Raw genomic sequence first — 21,380 nt, 5'->3', positions numbered from 1 at the left:
CTGTATCACTGGCAAGAACATAAATCTCATAAAGTTATTTTGGGTAGATAAAGAATCATAATTTAAGCATATTACATATTTAGTGTAATAGTTTTTAATTGCAGAATACTTTTTTTATGAAAGTGTAATTGTTGTGCAAAGTGATATTAGTTTCATTTTTACAACACAGTGATTCAATATTTTTATAGATTGCACTTCTTTTAGAGTTATTTAAATATTGGCTATATTCCCTGTGGTGTACAATATATCTTTGTTATCTTACCTATTTTATACATAGTCGTTTGTACCTCTTAATCCCCTAACCCTATCTTGCCCCTCCCCCTATCCCTACTCCCACTGGTAACCAGTAGTTTGTTCTGTGGTACCTATGAATCTGTTTCTGTTTTGTTATATTTATTTATTTATTTTTATTTTTTAGATTTCACATATAAGTGATAACATCCAGTATTTTTCTTTCTCTGTCTGACTTATTTCACTAAGCATAATACCCTCCAGGTCCATCCCTGTTGTTGCAAATGGCAAAATTTCATTCTTTTTTATGGCTGAGTAATATTTCATTGTAAATATATATACATCTTTTTTATTCAGTCATCTGTTGATAGACATTTGCCTAATACTCATTTTGAACTTTTTTTTTTTTTTTTTAGTATTGCTAATATAGGTTGGCTTTTTATGGAATGAGGGACTGATTGTCAGTTCATGCTAATCTTTTGTCTTCACCTGAAATCTGGTTCCAAATGCCAATATGATGTCTTATACATCTTTGTGTGTAGTTAATACTCAGTAAATATTGTTAATTGATTATTATAGTGCTTGCCATGGTTTGTCAGGTACAGACATAATTGTCTTTGGTCTAGTGTTTTTAGAATCCTTGGTGGAGCCTTATTTCTGATAGTGAGTTATTTTATCTGTCTGATTGTGTTCTGTTTGGCACATGGGTAAGTTTGGGGATAGAACAGATAGAATTTAAGATGGCTTTCATAATCATCACCTCCTGCTGTTCATGCCTTTGTGTAATTTCTTCCCCTTGAGTGTGAATAGAACCTTTCAATTCCTTTAATAAATAGAATATGACAAGTTTGATGAGATGTAACTCCCATGATTATGTTATGTTATACAATACTCTATCTTGGCAGTCCCCAAATTTTTGGCACCAGGGACTGGTTTCATGGAAGGCAATTTTTCCATGCACGGGGTGGAGGGGGTGGGGTGGGGATGGTTCAGGTGGTAATGAGAGCAATGGGGAGGGGCAGGGGGGAGCAGCAGATGAAGCTTCACTGGCTCTCCCACCGCTCACCTCCTGCTGTGCGGCCCGATTCCTACCAATCTGTGGCTCGGGTGTTGGGGACCCTTGCTCTATTTTGTTAGCAGACTCACTCCAGAGATTCTTCTTGCTGCCTTGACTAAGTGCCATGTTAAGGAAACATACATGGCAAGGAACTATGGGTGGCCTCTAGGAGGTGAGGGCAATGTCTAGAAGTTGAGTGCAACCTGTAGCTGACAACCACCAAGAAGGCAGGTCCTCAGTCCTTCTAATGCAAGGAAATAAAGACTACCAACAATCTAAGAAAGTTTGGAAGTAAATTCTTCCCCAGTGTAGTCTCAAGATGATAACATAACTCAGTCAACTCTTTTTTTTTTTTTTTTTTTTTTTTTGTGGTACGCGGGCCTCTCACTGTTGTGGCCTCTCCCATTGTGGAGCACAGGCTCTGGACGCGCAGGCTCAGCGGCCATGGCTCACGGGCACAGCCGCTCTGTGGCATGTGGGATCCTCCCAGACCGGGGCACGAACCCGTGTCCCCTGCATCGGCGGGCGGACTCTCAACCAATGTGCCACCAGGGAAGCCCAACCCAGTCAACTCTTGATTTCAGCCATTGAGACCCTGAGCAGAGCAGCCTACTAAGCCATGACCCACCTCATAAATCTTGGAAACTGAGAAATAATGAATCTGAGTTGTTTTAAGCTGCTAAATTTGTAATAATTTTTTAACACAGCAATAGGATACTATTTTAGGGGAAGTTGTTTTGATACCCTGAAGTTCCCTAAGGTAAGTCAGTTCTTCCTTGCTTGGAAAAGGCAAGGAAAAATTAGTGGGTCTATTAGAGATATTATAAAGAGAAATAGTGGTGGCATAGAACAAAGGCATAGACATCCTCAGGTTGTTTAGGAGATAAAGTATAGAAATGTCATTTTTATATGGATAGCTGCAAGTAACTTATCATTCCCTTTTAAAATGTATACCTAGAAGGCTTCACACTCATATATAAAGTATAACATTGAAAACAAAATAACAATTGCTTTAGTAATAATTACATTGAACCAGTTAGGTGTATATTGAAAGCTGATATGTTTTTAACTAATATTTCATTATGAGGACCAAAATTTCTTTTTGCAAAGTGACTTATGTCTCATATAGGATATTGTCATTAGGAGAACTACCAGGATAGACACTATCTCCACTTCTTTGATACCATAGTCAAAATTGATGCCTTTGTGTTAATTATTTTTTAAATTAATTTATTTTTCTGGAGGTGGAAGGAATGGAGTAGGACTAAAGCTGCAATTGATTAAAAAAAGCAAGTCACTCATATTAACTTAGAGAAGCAGGTGTTCGTTTGGTATTTTGTGGTTTGGAGAGTCTTTCTATTGTTCTTTGTTCTCAAAATGTTTATGGAGTGGTCTTTTTATTGTCTTGTTCCATTGTGGTTACAGATGAACTTGTCTGATGTAAGTGTTCTGTGAAAAATACTTATTTTCACAGAAAAACACCACAGCATAATCTTTAGGACCAAGTTAACTCTAAACTGACAGCAGTCAATGATTTTTTTTTTCTTTTTCATCAATAAGAAGTGAGTATGCTTGTACATACGTCTTTTTGCACATCTGTGAGAATATCTCAAGGTGGAACCCTGGGTCAAAGGGAAAATACAAACAACTTTATTGAATACGAATGACATTATTGCCCTCCAAAAATGGCTGCACTCATTTATAATCTCATCTGTAATGACTGGATTCCTTCTCAGCATCTGGTTTTTTAATTTATAATTTGCTTGTCAATTCCCCTTAATTGTTATAATATTTCTTGGAAGTAAACTTCATTATTATTACTATTGTCATTATCGTTATTGTTTTTCCTGGTCTTCGTATTCTGAGTTACCATAGCAATATTCTAATTTTATTTATTTATTTATTTTTTAATCTTTTGACTCTCTTTACCCATTTCTCCCATTCCCCAGCCCTGCTTCTGGCAACTACCAATCTGTTCTCTATATCAATGAGTTTTTTGTTTGCTTTTTGTTTGTTTTTGTTTTGGATTCCACATATAAGAGATATCATATGGTATTGTCTTTCTCTTTCTGACTTATTTCCCTTAGCATAATGCTTTCAAACTCCATCCATGTTGTCAAAAATGGCAACATTTCATTATTTTTTATAGCTGAATAATATCCATTGTATATATGTATCACACCTTCTTTATCCATTCACCCATTGATGAACACTTAGGTTGTTTCCATATCTTGCCTATTGTAAATAGTGCTGCAATAAATATTGGTGACACATATATTTTTCTGAGTTAGTGTTTTCATTTTCTTCAGTCAAATCCCCAGAAATGGAATTGCTGGATCATATGGTAGTTTTATTTTTAATTTTTTGAGGAAACTCAAAACTGTTTTCTATAGTGGTGGCATCAATGTACATTGCCACCAACAGTCCTCAAGGGTTCCCTTTTATCCACAACCTCACCAACACTCGTTTCTTGTGTTTTTGATTATAGCCATCATTATCATTTTATTTTTCCCTGGTCCTTGTATTCTGAGTTATGAATTGTCTTAAATATTTCATTATAACAATATTCTAATTAGGAAAGAATTATATCAAGTTACAGATATTAGTTGATTAAGTAAATTCAAAGCAACCTAAGTGTTAAAAAAATATCAACGATTACTATTTTAGGCCATGACCTCATCCTCCAACCTTAATGAATGAGCTAAGATGATTTATTCAACTAACTAAATAGAATAGATAGTAATATTTTTTTCTCCTATCCATAAAGCAAAGTTAGAAGAAGAAATTTGGACTTTGTTATGGACTGAAGTTTGTGTCCCCCTATCCCAAATTCATATGTTGAATATCTAATCACCAGTGTGATGGTATTTGGAGATGTGCCTTTGGTACATACACAGTCATGCATGTGGAGCCCTCATTAATGGAATTAGTGTCAGAAGAAGTGACATCAGAGAGCTTGCATCCTTTCTCTTTGTTTTGTGCCATGTGAGGACACAAGGAGAATTTGGCGGTCCGTAAAGCAGAAAGAGGGACCTCACCAGCCACCAAATCTGCAGGTACCCTGATCTCAAACTTCCCAGGCTCCACAACTGTGAGAAATATATATTTATTGTTTAAGCCATTCATTCTATGGTAAATTGTTATAGCAACCCAAACCAACACAATTTTCTTTTGGAAAATTTTTTAAAATGTACACTGTATGTACTTATATATATTTTATTTCCTCTTTTCTAATTAAATGTACACACTAAGAAATAATTAAATCTGATGACAATTATTGGTACATAACTCAAATCTACTAAACACTGAAGAAAATATATAAAATTACATAAAACTTTTGCTTAATTTAAAAATCACCTATTTTAATTATATCTTAATTACACACACATATATATTTAGTAACTAGTATACAGTTTTAGCTGATACTTAGCAAGAGTAACTAGAAAAATTAAATTCTTCTAAATAGTTAAAACATTGAATCAAAGCCACATTAATATTATAAAATCAGTATTAATATTGTACACTGTGCAATAACTTTAGATAGATGTTATGAAAATCACATTTTACACAATATAAGAAATAAATGAAGAGGGTAAATAATTAGGGTGAATAAGTAAATAAGTATGGTGAAACTTAAATCCAGATGTTAATTTCTCTTTGACAGCTGGGACTGATGGTGATCTTCATGACCAGTTGATTTCTATTGGCTCATCTAGAGTAACATTATTCTGTCTTAGATCAATGTTTAATATCTAAAAAAAAATAAAATGGTAATTAATTGCTTAACCAGAACGGTTTTTTTAACAAAAACTGATTCCATAAATAAATGCTCTATTAGTAAACAGGTATAGCTTGTTTTTCTTTTCCATTTTGATTAATTTTTTTTCCAGAGAGTTCACAACCATTTCAGTAATAGTCTCACCCAACCCACCCATTATACAGATGATGAAAATAAGTCTCAGAGGGGGAGAATGGTTGTCAAAATACAACTAAAAACTGAGACTATTAACCAATTATCTTATTTCTACTACTTTACTCTTTCTCCATGACTCCTAAATATGCAGTTATTCATAACTGCACTACATAGATCTCTATGCATTCCGCCCTCAAATATTATCCAGTCATCTAGAGACAAAACTTAGACTTTAGAAATATGTTTTCTTTTACATCAATCTTAAAGGGCTTTAACATGCTGAATTTATTGCCAATGATTTCATTGTGCATGTTACTTTCTTTCACTGGAGAGAATCTCTGTCAGACCATATAGGGACTAAGTATGGAGGTGACCAATTAAGCCACTGTACTCAAACAATCATCTGTAATCTTTTTATAATATGTCGATTTCATTAGGTTTTTCCATTGCTCCAATAGACTCACATGACTCTCAGTGCCTTAGCTCAGAAAGTTGAATTCAGTCATCAAATATGCAAGAGAAGAAGAAAACCAACATTTCTTTACTGCTAAACAAATACCAAACACTCACTGGGGAATTTATAAAATTTATTCTTCACTAAAGCACAGCGTCTTAGGATTTATTTCCCATGCTTCATAATAGAAGAGTTTGAAAGGTAAATAATTTTTTTTAGTATCTATTAGGTTTGAAACTGATCCATCTTACACCAAAACCTAACTTAGTTCCTTTATATCAAAAGTGAAAAACAAGCAGTACCTCACATAGATTTTAATACCTGTACAGATGGCAACTAGGCATAATTGCTGCTAGGAAAGTGTTTTAAAAATTGTATTGACACAGACTTACTAGAGAATGGACTTGAGGCTATGGGGAGGGGGAAGGGTAAATGGTGACAAAGCGATAAAGAGGCATGGACACATATACACTACCAAACGTAAGGTAGATAGCTAGTGGGAAGCAGCCGCATAGCACAGGGAGATCAGCTCGGTGCTTTGTGACCGTCTGGAGGGGTGGGATAGGGAGGGTGGGAGGGAGGGAGACGCAATCGGGAAGAGATATGGGAACATATGTGTATGTGTAACTGATTCATTTTGTTGTGAAGCTGAAGCTGGCATACCATTGTGAAGCAATTATACTCCAATAAAGATGTTTAAAAAAAAAATGTTCCCATTTCAGTTTTAGGAGAAAGAGAAAAAAAAAATTGTATTGATAGAGCAATTAAATGTCCTTTGCATATAATTTCTACACTCATGGAAAGCGCAACCAAAATAGAGAAAGAATTTGACTACTCCCTCCTTTTCCCATATATCTATAAAAACTCAGAAAACAGTAGATGCTTATAAATATTTGTTTTATTTAAATACACTTAGAAGGGACTACTCCTTTGTTAGTAAAGTTAATATCTTCTTTTGGAATCATTGAGATAATGAACCACGTAAAAATTCATTCTTAATATTTAAAATTCTTTGTGAATGTGTTTGAAAGCAGTGGAATGAACTTTTCTTTATAAGTGGTGTTTTTTATGCCAAGTATTTGGTCGAAATTATCTTGAAATAATACTTGATATGTTAAAATATCTTATTTGACCTTGTTCAGCTAACTGTATTTAGTTTACTTTTATAGTAAAAATTGTGAGCTTTATTTTTCACCATTGTTGTAGTAAATAAGAACAAGAAAAAATGTAAGGAAAACCAGTGTTCTTCAATCTCATTGAACATTGGGCTGTTCAGAAAAACTGATTTCTAATTATGATTGATAATCATTGACTATTTATTCCTGAGGAATTAATTTTCCTTTTTAAAGATTCCGTTTCTTAGTTTGCCATATAAGACCACTGGACTAAATCATTGATTCCCTTACTTTGGAATTTTATAAACAGGTGAAATTTAAAAGAAGAAAAATGGGGGTGAGGTGGTGGGTTATCAACTTTTATTTTACCATGGAGGGGCATTAAATATATAAAACTCTAATTTTCCAACCTTGATAGAATTTAAAGAAATAGAAGTATTTTAATGCCAAAGTAGTAATTAAGAAATAGTTGCATATTAAAGGTGAAATTCTGATTGCCTACAGAACAGCAATAACAATAGGATAGATGCTAAATTTCAACTGGAAGAAATGGCTTCTCAGGTGCTGTTCAACTCTTACATCTTGTACAATTTATGAAAACCTAAAATTATGCCCAAGATACAGTTACTATTTTTTTAAGTTGTAGTCAGACAAACAACTAGCTATTTTGTAAGTTAAATTCATCCAAAGTGTTTAGTTGATAAAAAGCTAGTTGTTTTTATTCAACTTTAAACACAAACAGGTATGTGTACACACAGTCAAAGTTTTAGCAGTGCAGATGTAGCCCTAAACTTGGATCAAAGACTTTAAACAGTTAGCTGGCTTCTAGAATATATGTTCTTTGAAATCTACTTTCACAGAATTTAAGACTGGAAGGAGTTTAAGAGGTTGTTTACTTGCATATTCTTACTTAACTGTAAGGAAAAAGAAGTCCTGAAATTATTTATTCAACATAAAAAGCTCGTTACTAGCAGCAAAGAGATTTTAACATAAGAATCCTGACTCCTTTGTGTAAATCATATGCTCACACAGCTCTATGTCAAATTATTCATAGATGCTAATAGACAGTTCTATTAATTTTGCAAGGATTTTCAAGTATATTTTATCTAAGACATATTAAATGTTCAAATGTGAACATTTTGGTTTTGAAAGGTATTAGCTTTTTTTTTTTTTTTTGCAGTACACTGGCCTCTCACTCTTGTGGCCTCTCCCGTTGCGGAGCACAGGCTCCGGACGCGCAGGCTCAGCGGCCATGGCTCAGGGGCCCAGCCGCCCCGCAGCATGTGGGATCCTCCAGGACCGGGGCATGAACCCCTGTCCCCTGCATCAGCAGGCGGACTCTCAACCACCACGCCACCAGGGAAGCCCCAAGTATTAGGTTTTGAGGGATGAAAATGATTTAAAGATTTAATGCAAATTTAACTTTGCTTTGATTATATCAGAACAATTATAAAATAGATGCCCTTAGGTTGATTTATATGTTACCAAGGATGATAATGTGGAAATAGATATGGATGGTTAATGAAAATAAATAAACAAGGAAGCAATAGTTGACCCATAATTATGTTTCTTTAGGGCTAAGAAATACAAGACATTCATGTAGACGTTTTGAATAGCTCCATTTAAAAAGGAAACGTCTTCTTACATCACTTACCTCCAGGTCTGGGTTTTCAAAGTTAACAGACTCTTTATTTCCATTATATATGAGATTAACCTCACTAACGGGAGTCTTTTCTTTCCCCCATATATGGATGTATCCAAGCCGCATTTCATTTTTGCTTATGTAACTATTTTTCAGTATAGTGCTTGTTAAGATGGTCTATAAAGACAAAGAAAAAGAAATTAAACCCTTCATCTAGCAAAAGCAATTAAATCTTTAAAAAGCATATATCTGTTAACCAAAATGTATCTCATAGTATAGCAAATTGTTTATTCATATATTTGAAAAGAGGTATGTTATATAATATATATAAAATATGTAAATATAAAATACAGCATAAAACTTCAAATATTATTTAACACAATTGCAAATAAATGATCTGTAGTGACTACATACCTTGTTTAAATTAAATTGTACAAAGAAATATAGGTCTCTTTCATAGGTGTCTATAGAGAAAAAAAAAAAGAGTAATGTATTTATATTTCCAAAGAAGAGCAATAGTAAATACTAGTACTGTATATTTTGCTTTTCTTTCACAGTAAAAGGGTACCAAATACCATCAATGTATATTTAATCTTCTCTAAGTTTATATATCTTATTTGAACACAGTCCAAGGAGCACTGAAATATGAAGGATGAGTCACCAGAGAGGGTACTAGATGGATGGGTAAGTTGGTGTGTGCCTGTTTGTATGTAGGAGAGTAACACTAACGCAGTGGCACATGTAAAATCACCTTCACACAGCTCTGGGAGTGTGGAAGAAGTGTAAGAATAAAGAGAATTGGGTGTGAGAGTCGTGGACACCTACTGGCCACCTCAGTGACTGACAATAAAATAATATTATAAAGAAAAGAGAACATGATGGTAACTTATCCTAGTGTCATTTGAGAAAAATATTCAATTGTGAGAGATTATTTCAGGTCAACTGAAATCAAACTGATAAAACACAGGCTTTATACCCAGCTCTTTAAATAAGATGTAATCTTGCCAAATTTAAAATCAGTTTAAAAAATAATCTTAGAACTAAAATTTATTATTTAGTATTTGTTATTCTAAGTACTTTATCACAATGCTGTAAGAGATATGTATTATTATTACTCTCACTGTATAAAAGAGGAAAAGAAAAAAATACATGGCCAAAAGTGAAACAACTAATTATTATCAAGTCTAGACTTATGTCCAGTTTTCTCTGACTTATATGATTGTGTCATATGTAAAACCAAACAAACGTGTAAGACAAAAAGGCAAAGGTAGAGTCAAATGCATGACTAAAACAAGTATTAGGATAACACTGAAAAAGCAACAAATTTTAATTCTCTTTTCCACTTATGCATGCCAGGATTATATTCATTAATTCTCGGGAAAAAATTGCTTAATTTGAGACTAATTGTGCCTATATTAAAATTAAATGATATTCTGCCCCAAACTTTCTCTGTATATATTAATGTATACATCGCTTATTTAATATACATTTTGAGGCAAAATTTTTAGTCTTAATTTTAAATATATAATTATAGCTTAAGTTTTTAAGAGCAATTTTAAAAGTACAAATCAATGAGATAAAAGAAAACAAAAGTGAAGCTATTAAGAGGATATGAACGGTTTAGCTGTTTTGCTGTTTTCAATGAATAAGAGAAAGATACCACATATGAACTTAGTCCAGAGTAGACATATGTCTATTTCACTAAAATGAGTAGGACAAATTAATATTTTACTAAGCTACAATTTCATTAGGTAGAACAGTCAAAATTTACTTAATGTATACACATTTCAAAATAAGTTTATTTTGCTTTATTTTTTTTTGAGAAAAAAATATGTCTACAAATAATAGTGATTGGGACAGAGTAAAGGGAGCAAGTAGGTGATTAAATAGTTAATTCCAGTAGGTGATTGTAAGTAAAGGAAAAAAAACCTGTAAGTTAGTGATCACTCAAGAGAGTAGGTTTGCTTAACCACAAAATCAAGCAGGCTTGCTTAGCAACAAAACCATACAGCATAAGCATGAGACATGCCCCAAAACAATAAAACAATGGTGGAATGAGACCCACATCCTGCCCAGTGAGGTCAGTAAGTTAATGATTCCTAGGACATGCTTTTCTGACCACACTAAAACAAAAATATAAGGAAAAGGTGACATTATACTGAAACCTGAGATGATTTACCATATTTTAGTATATGTTACCGCCTTTTTGCTCATTTCCATTGTGCCATGACAGTCCCGGTTTGACCATGTAGGGACCAGAAAACTTCCCAGCCCCATGAAGGAAGCTTGACATCTATTCAAGAATGAGGAAGAAGGTGGTCTTCTCCCCCTCCCCATTTTTCCTTTGATTATAAAACTGTGGCCCACTAAGTTCTCTGTGTGGCACCCTCTTGCCTGCCTGCTTGTAAACCTCACAAGCATCCTATTCTAATGAATCATTTCTTATCTATCACTTTGCCTCTCGTTTAATACTTTCTGTGCTGAGACATAAAGAACTGGAGCTCCTTGGAGCCCACCAAGACGTATTTCTAAGATTTCAATAGTATTCCGTAAATTTTAAATGTACTTAAAAAAGGAAATCATTTAGATATCATCTAGTTTATCGAGTAGATTGGCAAGCTTGCTGTGAGAGAAGACTTCTTTAGAGATTCTGATCTAATAAATCCAGAGACTCCAAGCATTTGTTATGTATTGTTTTTGCTGTTCACTCAAGGAATTTCAGGGGATTAGTTGAGATCTTTATACTTAATTATAACAAATATACTGAGATTGTGAAATAGAACCAAAAAAGTAGATGTAATGGGCCAGAACAATTTTGTATGCTTTCATGAAGAGAACAGAGAGAAATATATGAATTATGTTCAGTTACTTTCCAGTGATAAAACAAAAAATCTGCCATGAAACTTCCATAGGGTAAAGGTTATACCAAGTTCTTTCATCTGCTATCTTAGTTTGATAGAAAGAGCTGGAAAAAAAAAATTCTAAGAGAAGCTTTGTCCCCATTACTGTTAAAACGGATTAACTAATTTGTTAGAGAGTAAGATTCAAATATCCCAAGACAAGCATGCAAATTATGTATAACTCAACTTTGCATCCCTGGGAAATTGTAGGCAAATTCAAAGTGCCTCTTGCCGGGCCCAGTGAGGCAGAAAGGTTGCAAACTTTTTAGAACCTCCCTTAATGTATTAATGAAGTTCAGGGCTCTGAAAACATATGATTTTAACTAATAGCAGTTGAGTTCTTCACCTTCTAAATCACAAAATACTAGGAAGAGGTAATTTTGTTTTTGAGTCTTGCTTATTATCATATGATTCTTATATCACTTTCTGATATGCTTTACTCACTAATAAATTCCTATTTATTATGTTTGCAGAATATTAACTATGATTTACCTGAAAAGATGAAAGATGTCTTTGCTATTAATGAAAAATCTCTCATCTATGGATAATTTATTTAAATTGCAGTGAACTGCCCTATAGCTCCACACAGATGTTAGTTTTTAAGACAAAGATTTGTGTCAAGAGAATGCTCAGAAGTCCCATCTAGCAGAGCTGGCACTACTAATGGCAGTCAGTAAACCTAATCCTCTAACAGTGTTTATTTAACAGCATAATAATGACCTGGGGGCATTTTACTCAAAGGCAGATTCCTGGGCCTCTCCCCAGATTAATGGAATTTAGATGGGTCCCAGAATATGCATTCTTTACAAACTATCCCAGGTAGCAGAACACGCACTGCTAAAAGTTTAGTAGTTCAGTCTGATTTTGAGGAGTAGCCATGGAGTAAACAAAGATTTAAGTTTAAATCTTTAAGCTTTTCATGTAAAAAACTGCTGAATATTAAAACAAAAACAAAACAAAAGCTATAGCCATAAAGCACAGAGAACAAGTTTGAGTTTTGTTTCTGAACTCTCATGTTTTAGAGGCATCCTTTGTGCATCAATATGTGCGCATGGGAACATGGATTTTCAGCTCAGTTGACCTCACACATACTGAGTGCCTATTATGTGAACAGCACTGGGCTAACTTCTGGGACTACAAAGATGATCAATATATCAGCCCTGCCCACACAAAACTCTTAGCCATCTAGACACTGATCACAGGGATTAAATATATTTAGGATAAGAAGAAAGTCTTTAAATATGTAGAAGTCTATTTTTTAAGTTGATTCAACTATTTATTAAACTCTTTTAGCTTTGAATAATATTATTGGCTTTTTATTCAGCTTCCAAAGTACAATAATAGGTAACAAAAAAGTAATGTGAGATAATATGTATGTTACCAGTTATATTTATCTCCTAAATGGAATACTTACCTATAGTCTCTCCATCATCCCAAAAGAGAGATCCTTGTGCCATCTGATTATCATCTGCAGCAACAATGAGCTTCATGTAATTTTTTCGACTATAAGAAAGAAATACAATTTTACCAAGGTTTATAGAGTAGCATATTTCTTGTTATGATATGACATCCATGTAAGTGTCCAAAGGAACACAGACTGTTTTAGGCAAAGAAAATAAAAGGATTTTCCTTTTTTAATGAGTTAATGGAAATTATATAAACCATAAAATCCTTCATATTTAATAGAAAATATCATGCATTTCTTTTTTTTTTTTTTGCGGTACGTGGGCCTCCCACTGCTGCGGCTTCTCCTGTCGCAGAGCACAGGCTCCGGACGCGCAGGCCCAGCGGCCATGGCTCATGGGCCCAGCCGCTCCGCGGCATGTGGGATCTTCCCAGACCGGGGCACGAACCCGCGTCCCCTGCATCGGCAGGCGGACCCTCAACCACTGCGCCACCAGGGAAGCCCGTATCATGCATTTCTTTGACATCAAGGATTCACCTACTGTAACAAATCAGAAGTGGCCTCATTTATAATTAAAACCATATTAAGTTTATTGATATATTTATTTATTCTTCTCTCTGATAATACTGTCATTGACCATTAAACATAAAGCTGTTTCAATAGCATGTTTTAATCTCATATGACTTATGCTTTCCTCACATTTACATATATAAATCACTTGATTATCATTGGCAATTGTTAATAAGAATGTGAAGAGTAGCCAGAATTGCAAGTCTTTTCCTTGGATTGGACAGTACTTCCGAAGCTTGTGCCTACCATAGGCCTATCTATGAACTAAATATCTGCTTCCATGCTCAGTATGCAAACTTGGTTTGACAGCCTCATATTGCTATGGAAGGATTTCTCAGACAAATTATGCTTAGCTATCTGCCTTTTCCAATCACAAGTGTTGAAGGTTATACTGCTATGGAAGTCTTCTAAAATATCCAGAATATCTAGAGTTCAAATCTCCACAGCAACTTTATATTTTCCATGTACAGATATTGGCATGTCTTAACATGCATGTATATATGCATTTCAATTCATAGTCACTGAGGTAAAAGATAAGTAGATCTTATTAGAAATATTAAAATCTGGTTTAACGCACAATTTCCTAACGTACTTAAAATAAGATTAAAAGAGTTTCACAAATTTCATTCTACCTTGTATATACAGTTGACCAATGAACAATGTGTATCCAAGTATCCACAGTTCCTCTGCATCCACAGATTCGACCGACCAAGGACTGAGTAGTACTGTACTATTTACTATTGAAAAACATCCATGTAAAAGTGGACCCATGTGATTCAAACTCATGCTGTTCAAAGGTCCACGGTATACCTAAACCCAATATCCTATTTACTTTACCCACCTACACACACACACACACACACACACACAGAGAACACCCAGAATGGCCTCTCTACTTGTCTCTCATAACATAAGGATTCCTCAAGGCACAACTTATGAATGGTCTCCTCCATGAAACTCTCATTTCTCAGGTATAATCATTTTTCTCCTCTTCAACTGACATCAGGGTAAAATATTGATAGAAATGGGCCAACTGGGGCTGTCAGCATGTAGATCACCACAAGAGTGAGTACAGCCTGAGATGAGAAGAGGAACAGAACTGAGTCCTCTAGAATCTGAATGTTTAAGCCAGGAATTTAGTCAGGGGAAATAGACTCTATGACTGGTCTCAGAAATTTGCTCTTACATCAGTCACAGGAGACAGAATGTACCCATGATCCATGGAAATAGGACATGTTGTTGACTGTGAAGGAGAGAATATCACATAAGGGGTCTTAGCAGATGATCAGTTATAGATGATAATGGATAGAAAATCTGAGTTACCTTTCATTGTTAAATGGGACAAGGTTGCTACAAATAGGTCTGGTTCTTCTGCAGACAGCAGAGGACTTAAATAGCGTGAAGGAGTAGTGATCTTGTCAATGGATATCTACATTTCATAGACTAAAGTGGGTCTGGGTATGTGTCACAGGACTGATGGAGGTAGAAAAGGGGGAGCGGAAAAGATGGAAGGAAAGAGAAGCCCTCTGAGCCATGTTTGCTAAAAGCTCACAGAAAAGTTCACTTAAAAAACATATTTTCATAAAGTAAATAATATTTCTTTCCAAATAGACTCAGAAAAAATGATGAGGTCTCACGTGAGACTGGCATTTAAAATACAAGACATCCGTTTATCAATACCTTTGCATGTTTACACAGAGGACATTAAGTTTCCACTGGTATTTTGATTGGGGAAACATTCTATCATGTTGGAGGACAATTTTCCATGAGTTTCTCAAGTTTCTACATATTTTGCATACAGGAGCAATGACAGTTTTTCTGCCTTCAAAGCAAAGAATGGATGCTTTTGCTTACAGCCTATTATAAAAGATTGAGTTTCCAAAGTGTTGCCTTCCTTAGCTGTGACATAAGCCTCCTGAGTGGGCAGTATCCACCTAGGCCACTTGATGTCACCCATATGAGACTTGGGGGACAGGGGCAACTGGAGCAAACATGAAGCTCATATTTCTTGCTATGCCAAGAGTAAGAAAGACCTTTGTCTCAGACCCAGAATCCATGAAACTGTGGCAGGCTAACCTGTAAGCTTGGAAGTAGGATAAAATCTCAGACCTTTCCCGGTTCTTGACAATTCTAGCATGCTCTCTCTCAAAATCTAATCTGAGTTCTGTGAACACTTCACTTACCTGTAAAATGTGTTTTGAGCAGCCTCTTGACAAGGTAGAATATAACCACCACGGACATGTAGATTTATTTCATATAAAGGAGCTGCAAATGTATGAAATTTTTCTCTGACACCAATATCTTTGCCCTGGAAATGACAGCGTTGGACAAAAGAACAAAACAATAAGAAGCAGAATCACCAACAATATTGGTACTTGAGGGGGCACATTTATAGAATCAAATAATATACTTTTTAATTTAAAAAATAATAAAACCACAAACATTTATTCAGGAGCTCATGTTGTTAAAGCATGTACTTATTCCTTAGTTTATTGATAGCTTTGAAAGTAATTTACCATCGCTTGTTTTTGTGGTGCTCACATGAAGAAAATATATGGTTCTTGATGGGTCACAAAAGTTATTTTTGATTTGTCATATACATTATTCTTTAAAGGACTGTATTACTTTTAATGATCTTTCTGCATACCTAATAAAGGGCAATGACCTTTTTGTGTATACTGTATAATTTCCACGTTTATTTGGTAAAATAAATCAATGACTACATAAGAAACTATGGCAGAATAAATTAACTCTTTCACTGTTGGTTAATTTGATTCTGATATAATTAGCAAGAAATATCTTGCACTTTTTAAGTGGAAAGGAAAACAAGTACGTTGTTAATAAAAAGGCTATAACTAAGTTGTTACCCATTTCTGTTTAGTCAATCCCCCAGAATTCCTTAACTACTTACTGTATGGTAATCAAACCACCGAGCATTAGGGACATAGCCTTCTACAGTGTCAGCGTACTAGAATTTAAAGATATAGTCATTAAAAACATATAAACCATGGAAAAATTATTTTGTGAACAAAAATATGTTGTAGGACTTACAGCTTCCAATACAGGGGTAACCATAAATGCTGGACCCCACAGGAACTGTTTGAATATATCCCAGGTTGGCTTTTCATTAAAGAACCTGGACAAAATATTTACAAAATTAAATCAAAGAAATTTATCTCTTCTGAATACCATAAAATAATTATTAAAATCACATTTTGCAGTATGGACTTTTGTGGATTGAAATGAAAATCAAAACATAAAAAATCAAAAACAATTTTATCACTTGGAATTCAGTGTGCAGTGTACAATACTTCATAAGTAAATCTAGACCATGACTAAACCTTCCAACAAAGCACAGAGTTGCCATGGATGTGTAAGACCGAGTGAGAAATCTCCTTTGAAGAGAACTCACATAAATTCAAATATTAACTTTGTCTAGTAGAAGATCAACAAACCAGGAAGCAAGAATTATAAACACTCTGGAAGAAAAGTGTGAGACAAATGTGTTTTAAGAATCTTAATTTGGTAACTTTAAAAAGAGTTTGCACATCCTATGTAAATTAAGCTAACTGAATAGTGAATTTATAAATCCTTAAATGTTCTTCCATTTGTTAATATTTTTCTGAGTTTGAGATATAAATGGCTGAAAAAACAAAATCTGCTTTTTATAGTTTGAGAATTGCAACTATTAAATGTCCACATTTTTTCTTTAATTGAAATGGAAGTATACATTTTTAATTTTTGTTCTTTTGTTTGTGTTTTGTTTTACTCTAAACTGAGATTAATGCTAAATTGGACTGCTGGGTTCTTCCTCTATGTACTTCCTATGGGAACAAAAACCCAGAAGTTCTCAGCAGGACAAGAGTCTGCATAGTTAATAATAATGTTTCTGGCTGGGGATTCAGACCAGTGCTGATACTCCAGCTTTTCTGGAAAGTTAATAGGGAGAAGACAAAGAGGAAAATGCTAGAAATAAAAGAGGAAAGAGTTTAATAAAATGTTACCAGAAATAAAGAAGGGATTACGGTAATAAATTACTAGAGGATAATTTGAACCTAGGAAGTATTTTTTTTCCCTTTTTTTTGGAAAGTTGGATATTTTATTATTAGAACAGAAGGCATATTGATCTACTTATTATTTTGGTAATTTTATCTTGGCTACTACTGTTTAATTTGAGTAAATATTCGCTGTTTATTTTTTACTGATTTATCAATGGTGAAATCTAACAAATCACCCCAATCAATTACTCTGGTAATATAGGGCACACAAGAAGCTAAGTATATCATGATTATTTCAAGGGTTTTTTTGTATTTATGGTTGAATGTGTGTGGGTTTTTTTTTGTAACATCCATAAGAAATTGCTTGTATTTGCCTTAAAAATAGAACAGGCTAAAATTTTTGCAACTATACTCCATAGAATAGAATTTCAATATTTGGTCATATATCAGTTTGAGCTTCAAGGAGTAAATCCAAAACAATTGTCACAGAGAATGGTAGAACTGTTCTAGGGTACCCAATTAGAACACCTCTAGGAGGAGTTGGATGGTCTTCTTAGTCAGCCATTTGTATATGGTGGATTTACTTAACTGCTGTAAACTTCAATTAAGTCAACCATAATTTAGAGATATTACTTATTTCCAAGACCTTTTGTAAACACTCAATGTAATAAGGTATGTAAATTCTCTCAAACAATACCTGGTATACAATAGTTATTCCTAAGAATTATTACTTTTTAAAAACTGATTATGTTTCATTTTTAATGGCATATATTAGTCTGTTTATTAGTAGATTTATTTATGTAAATGCTTATTAACCCAAAATGTACACTTAAATAACAATGAAAAAGTTTTCAATTTAAAATGTTTTATATGGCAGTATAACTGATTACTAAGTAAATTAAATGAAAGCTATCTCTCTCTGTGATAGGAAAAAAAAATTGTGCTTACTCATGCAAAAGGGGTCTGATAACAGTGCCACCATGAGCATGAATTTCATGCATCTGTGTATAGAAATAGGGCAATAAAGTGTATCTAATATTTAGAATATTCCTTGACATTTCAGAAAAAGTTGCATTCCAGGAAGCAGGATGTTTTCTCTGAAACAAAGCAAAATGAAAGTGTCATAAGCTGTTGTCCTTGTTTAAATCATAATTTTCAAATACATATTTGAAGAATAAAAAATAAGGCATAATTTAATTCACTGTCATGTGCTACATCACAAAAACCTTATGGAATAGTTATTTCTATCTCATACAGTGGAAAGAGAAAGCATAACTAATATTTTAATAAGAAAATGCAAATTAAGTCCATGGCTTGATTTCATTTAGGTGAACATATGTAAAGAGCAGTTCACATTTGAATAGGTGACAAACACATTGTCAACTGTGGTGATGCTCAGTGTAGGGTGAAAAGTCTAGGAGAGAAACAGAATGCTATATATAAGTGCATTGAAATAAACAGACATGCAGAGCCCATCATGGTGACCCTGCACATTGTGTGTTCTCATGAGAAATGAATAAGTTATGGTACTAAAGAATTAATAGTATAGGAGGAAGAGGGGATCTAATTAATGTTGGATAAAAAAGAACATGCCCATGTCTGCTCTGGAATATACTCCCCAGGTAAAAAGAATAAAATTGACACTGGAAAGATAAAAGCTTCTAAAAAATGTTATTGCACTTAGTGGCTAAAAAAATAATAAGTAGAGTGATTAGTATTTTACATTCTAATTTATACCAAGGGAAAAAACAAGGCTGCTACATAACTCCAGGGGGCAACACTTGCAATGTTTTCTTGTTGTTATCAATAGGAGCAGAGCCCCTAAGAGTGGTATCATATCTATGAAGATTCCAACTTTTCTAGATTTAAGTAGTAAGAACGTTTGAATGATGACCCATTGCTATCACTGGTACATGTAGTGTTAGAATAGGCAAAACCTTGAAAGTGCAATGGTCCAAGAAATATTAAGCAATATATCAATATGATCCTACTGTTACTAGCTTCAAAGTCAAGTTAGAAAAGGCAAAGATCTTATCTGTTGCATACTGACTTTGTTGATGTTATTTCAGTTTTAACATGATAAAACACAAGCATTTAATTCTAAACCATGCATTCCTAAATTCAATTATATTACCTCATAATTAAACTTAAGTTGAGTTCTGTAGATTTTTATTCAGAAGTACTTCGTCAGTCTTTCCCTCTCCCATTTCATCTTCTCAAAAGCTCCAGCCACATTCACATCTTGGAGTCTTTCACCTGTTCCCCAGAACTGGAATTCTCCCCCATATATATAAATTTGTTGCTTTCCTCAACTCAAGTCTCTGCTCTAATGCTAATGTCGCTTCATCCAAGAGGACCACCTTGAGAATCCCTTCTAAACCAGAACACCCACAAACCTCTATCATTTTAGCTTACTCTAGTTTTCCCTCATACGATTTATTTGTACCTGCTGTTTTATATATATATATATATATATATATACATATATATATATATAATTGTCTATTATCTGTTATCTCTATCATTCCTGCATTATATAAAGTATTAGGGCAGGGATTTTGTAAATATTAAATAATAGATTTTCAATGAATTCTTGTTGAATGAATCCCTGTTCAGGATTTTATTGATTCATGCCTTACTCTCCCAACAATATAGCTTTCTGAATTTCATTACTGACATAAAGTTTTCCTGCTAAAATATTCCTATGCCATCAAGTTGTCTCTATTGCCCAACTTTCAAATTTTTCCAAAATGTGGTCCCATACTGCCTTCTAACTTTGTATAGATTTTCATTTTTATTTTTCATTTTCTAATATAAATTCTCCCTTCTATTCTGACAAAAAATTTCTCAGGGTGACATGAAGAATTCAAAACTCATGATGAGCTCTACCATTCGGTTACTATGGCTAGAACCCATCCTTAAAAGACCAGCTCTGTCTACAATTCTTCCATGAGGTGCATTTTGATAATTTATCTTTCTTCTATATGTCTTCACCGAAAGTATAACAAAATTTAGCACTTACTTATATATTGCTTGCAATTGTTTATACTTTTTCATAATTTTTATTATTGTCTCCAAAAGTTCTTCCAGTTTAGTAAAGTATATAGTAAAGTAAACAGTGTCACCACTCAGAAATTAGTTTCCATGATTCCCTTTTCCTTTTATTTTTTTCTGTTTCTCAACTCATTTTTAAAACATTTGCTTTTTAAATCTGCCCATTTCGGGCATTGATTTTAAATGGCTTTTCTAATTATTTAGTTTGAAACTGATTTTTTTTTTATCGTTCTGTCCAGGTTTGGAATAATTTCCAGAAGGAATTTTTTTTCTGGCTAATTCAAAATTATATAGAACAGCAGTAAGTATGCCAGCTAACCAAGTCCTGAAACCCAAAGTATAAAGAAAACCCAAGTCAGAAACTTCTCAGAGTGATGGGCTCAGATGCCGTCAGTAAATGTAAAGAGATTCAAAACATTCATCTGGAAATCAGCCAGGAAGGGTGAATTCTATTCAAAAACGTTTAAGGTTAGTGGGGCAAAGGAATGAGAGTAAATGCAGTAATTACATACTCCAGTAAATGCAGTGTTGTGATTTCTTGCATTTGGATAAAATGCTCCAAGTTGCATCCAGCGGGCACAGAGCTGATATTCCGAATTGTTGAAGAAACCACAGATATCTGCTCCAGTCTAAAATACAGTTATATTTAATTAATTTTAATAGTTTGTTTCTTAATATTAACAAGTGATGAAGATAAAAGGAATAGAGCTACTTACATATGACATTCCAAACAAACTAAATTCCATCATACCTAAAAAAATTAGGAAAAAAATTATAGAAGGCCACTATTTCATATATTTTGACATTTTTTTTTTCTATTTATGAAGATGTTCTATTTCTAATACTGACCTCTAATTCAATGAAACATTTTTCAGGTTATTGATATACTTTTCTTTCATTTCTTCCCATGAAATTTATGTATTTTTTACTTTATAATGTTAATGACATTTATATAAATAAGACACTCTAATAATGCCTCCTTGACACTTTCAAGATGACACATTTAGATCACAAAACTGTTACGAACACATTATAGTATGA

The 21,380-nt window shown here is 33.8% G+C and overlaps 1 protein-coding gene across 1 annotated transcript in view; it reads right to left on the bottom strand.

The window, feature by feature from the left end:
- Nucleotides 1–4,819: 4,819 nt before the first annotated feature.
- Nucleotides 4,820–21,380, bottom strand: part of SI (sucrase-isomaltase) — a 125,515-nt gene continuing 108,954 nt past the window's right edge. Inside the window, exons 39-48 of the mRNA XM_030857021.2 lie at nt 21,056–21,090; nt 20,852–20,968; nt 18,234–18,382; nt 16,339–16,423; nt 16,199–16,255; nt 15,471–15,595; nt 12,727–12,815; nt 8,827–8,876; nt 8,425–8,589; nt 4,820–5,040 (exon numbers count right to left, since the gene is read on the bottom strand). Coding sequence (XP_030712881.1) covers nt 4,972–5,040; nt 8,425–8,589; nt 8,827–8,876; nt 12,727–12,815; nt 15,471–15,595; nt 16,199–16,255; nt 16,339–16,423; nt 18,234–18,382; nt 20,852–20,968; nt 21,056–21,090 — 941 coding nt within the window. The 3' untranslated portion in view covers nt 4,820–4,971. The remainder of the gene's footprint in view (nt 5,041–8,424; nt 8,590–8,826; nt 8,877–12,726; nt 12,816–15,470; nt 15,596–16,198; nt 16,256–16,338; nt 16,424–18,233; nt 18,383–20,851; nt 20,969–21,055; nt 21,091–21,380) is intronic.

The sequence above is a fragment of the Globicephala melas genome, chromosome 4 (genome assembly GCF_963455315.2).
Source record: "Globicephala melas chromosome 4, mGloMel1.2, whole genome shotgun sequence".
NCBI lineage: Eukaryota > Metazoa > Chordata > Mammalia > Artiodactyla > Delphinidae > Globicephala > Globicephala melas.
The sequence above is the reverse complement of the archived record's forward strand: the minus strand, read 5'-3'. Positions and strand labels throughout refer to the sequence as shown.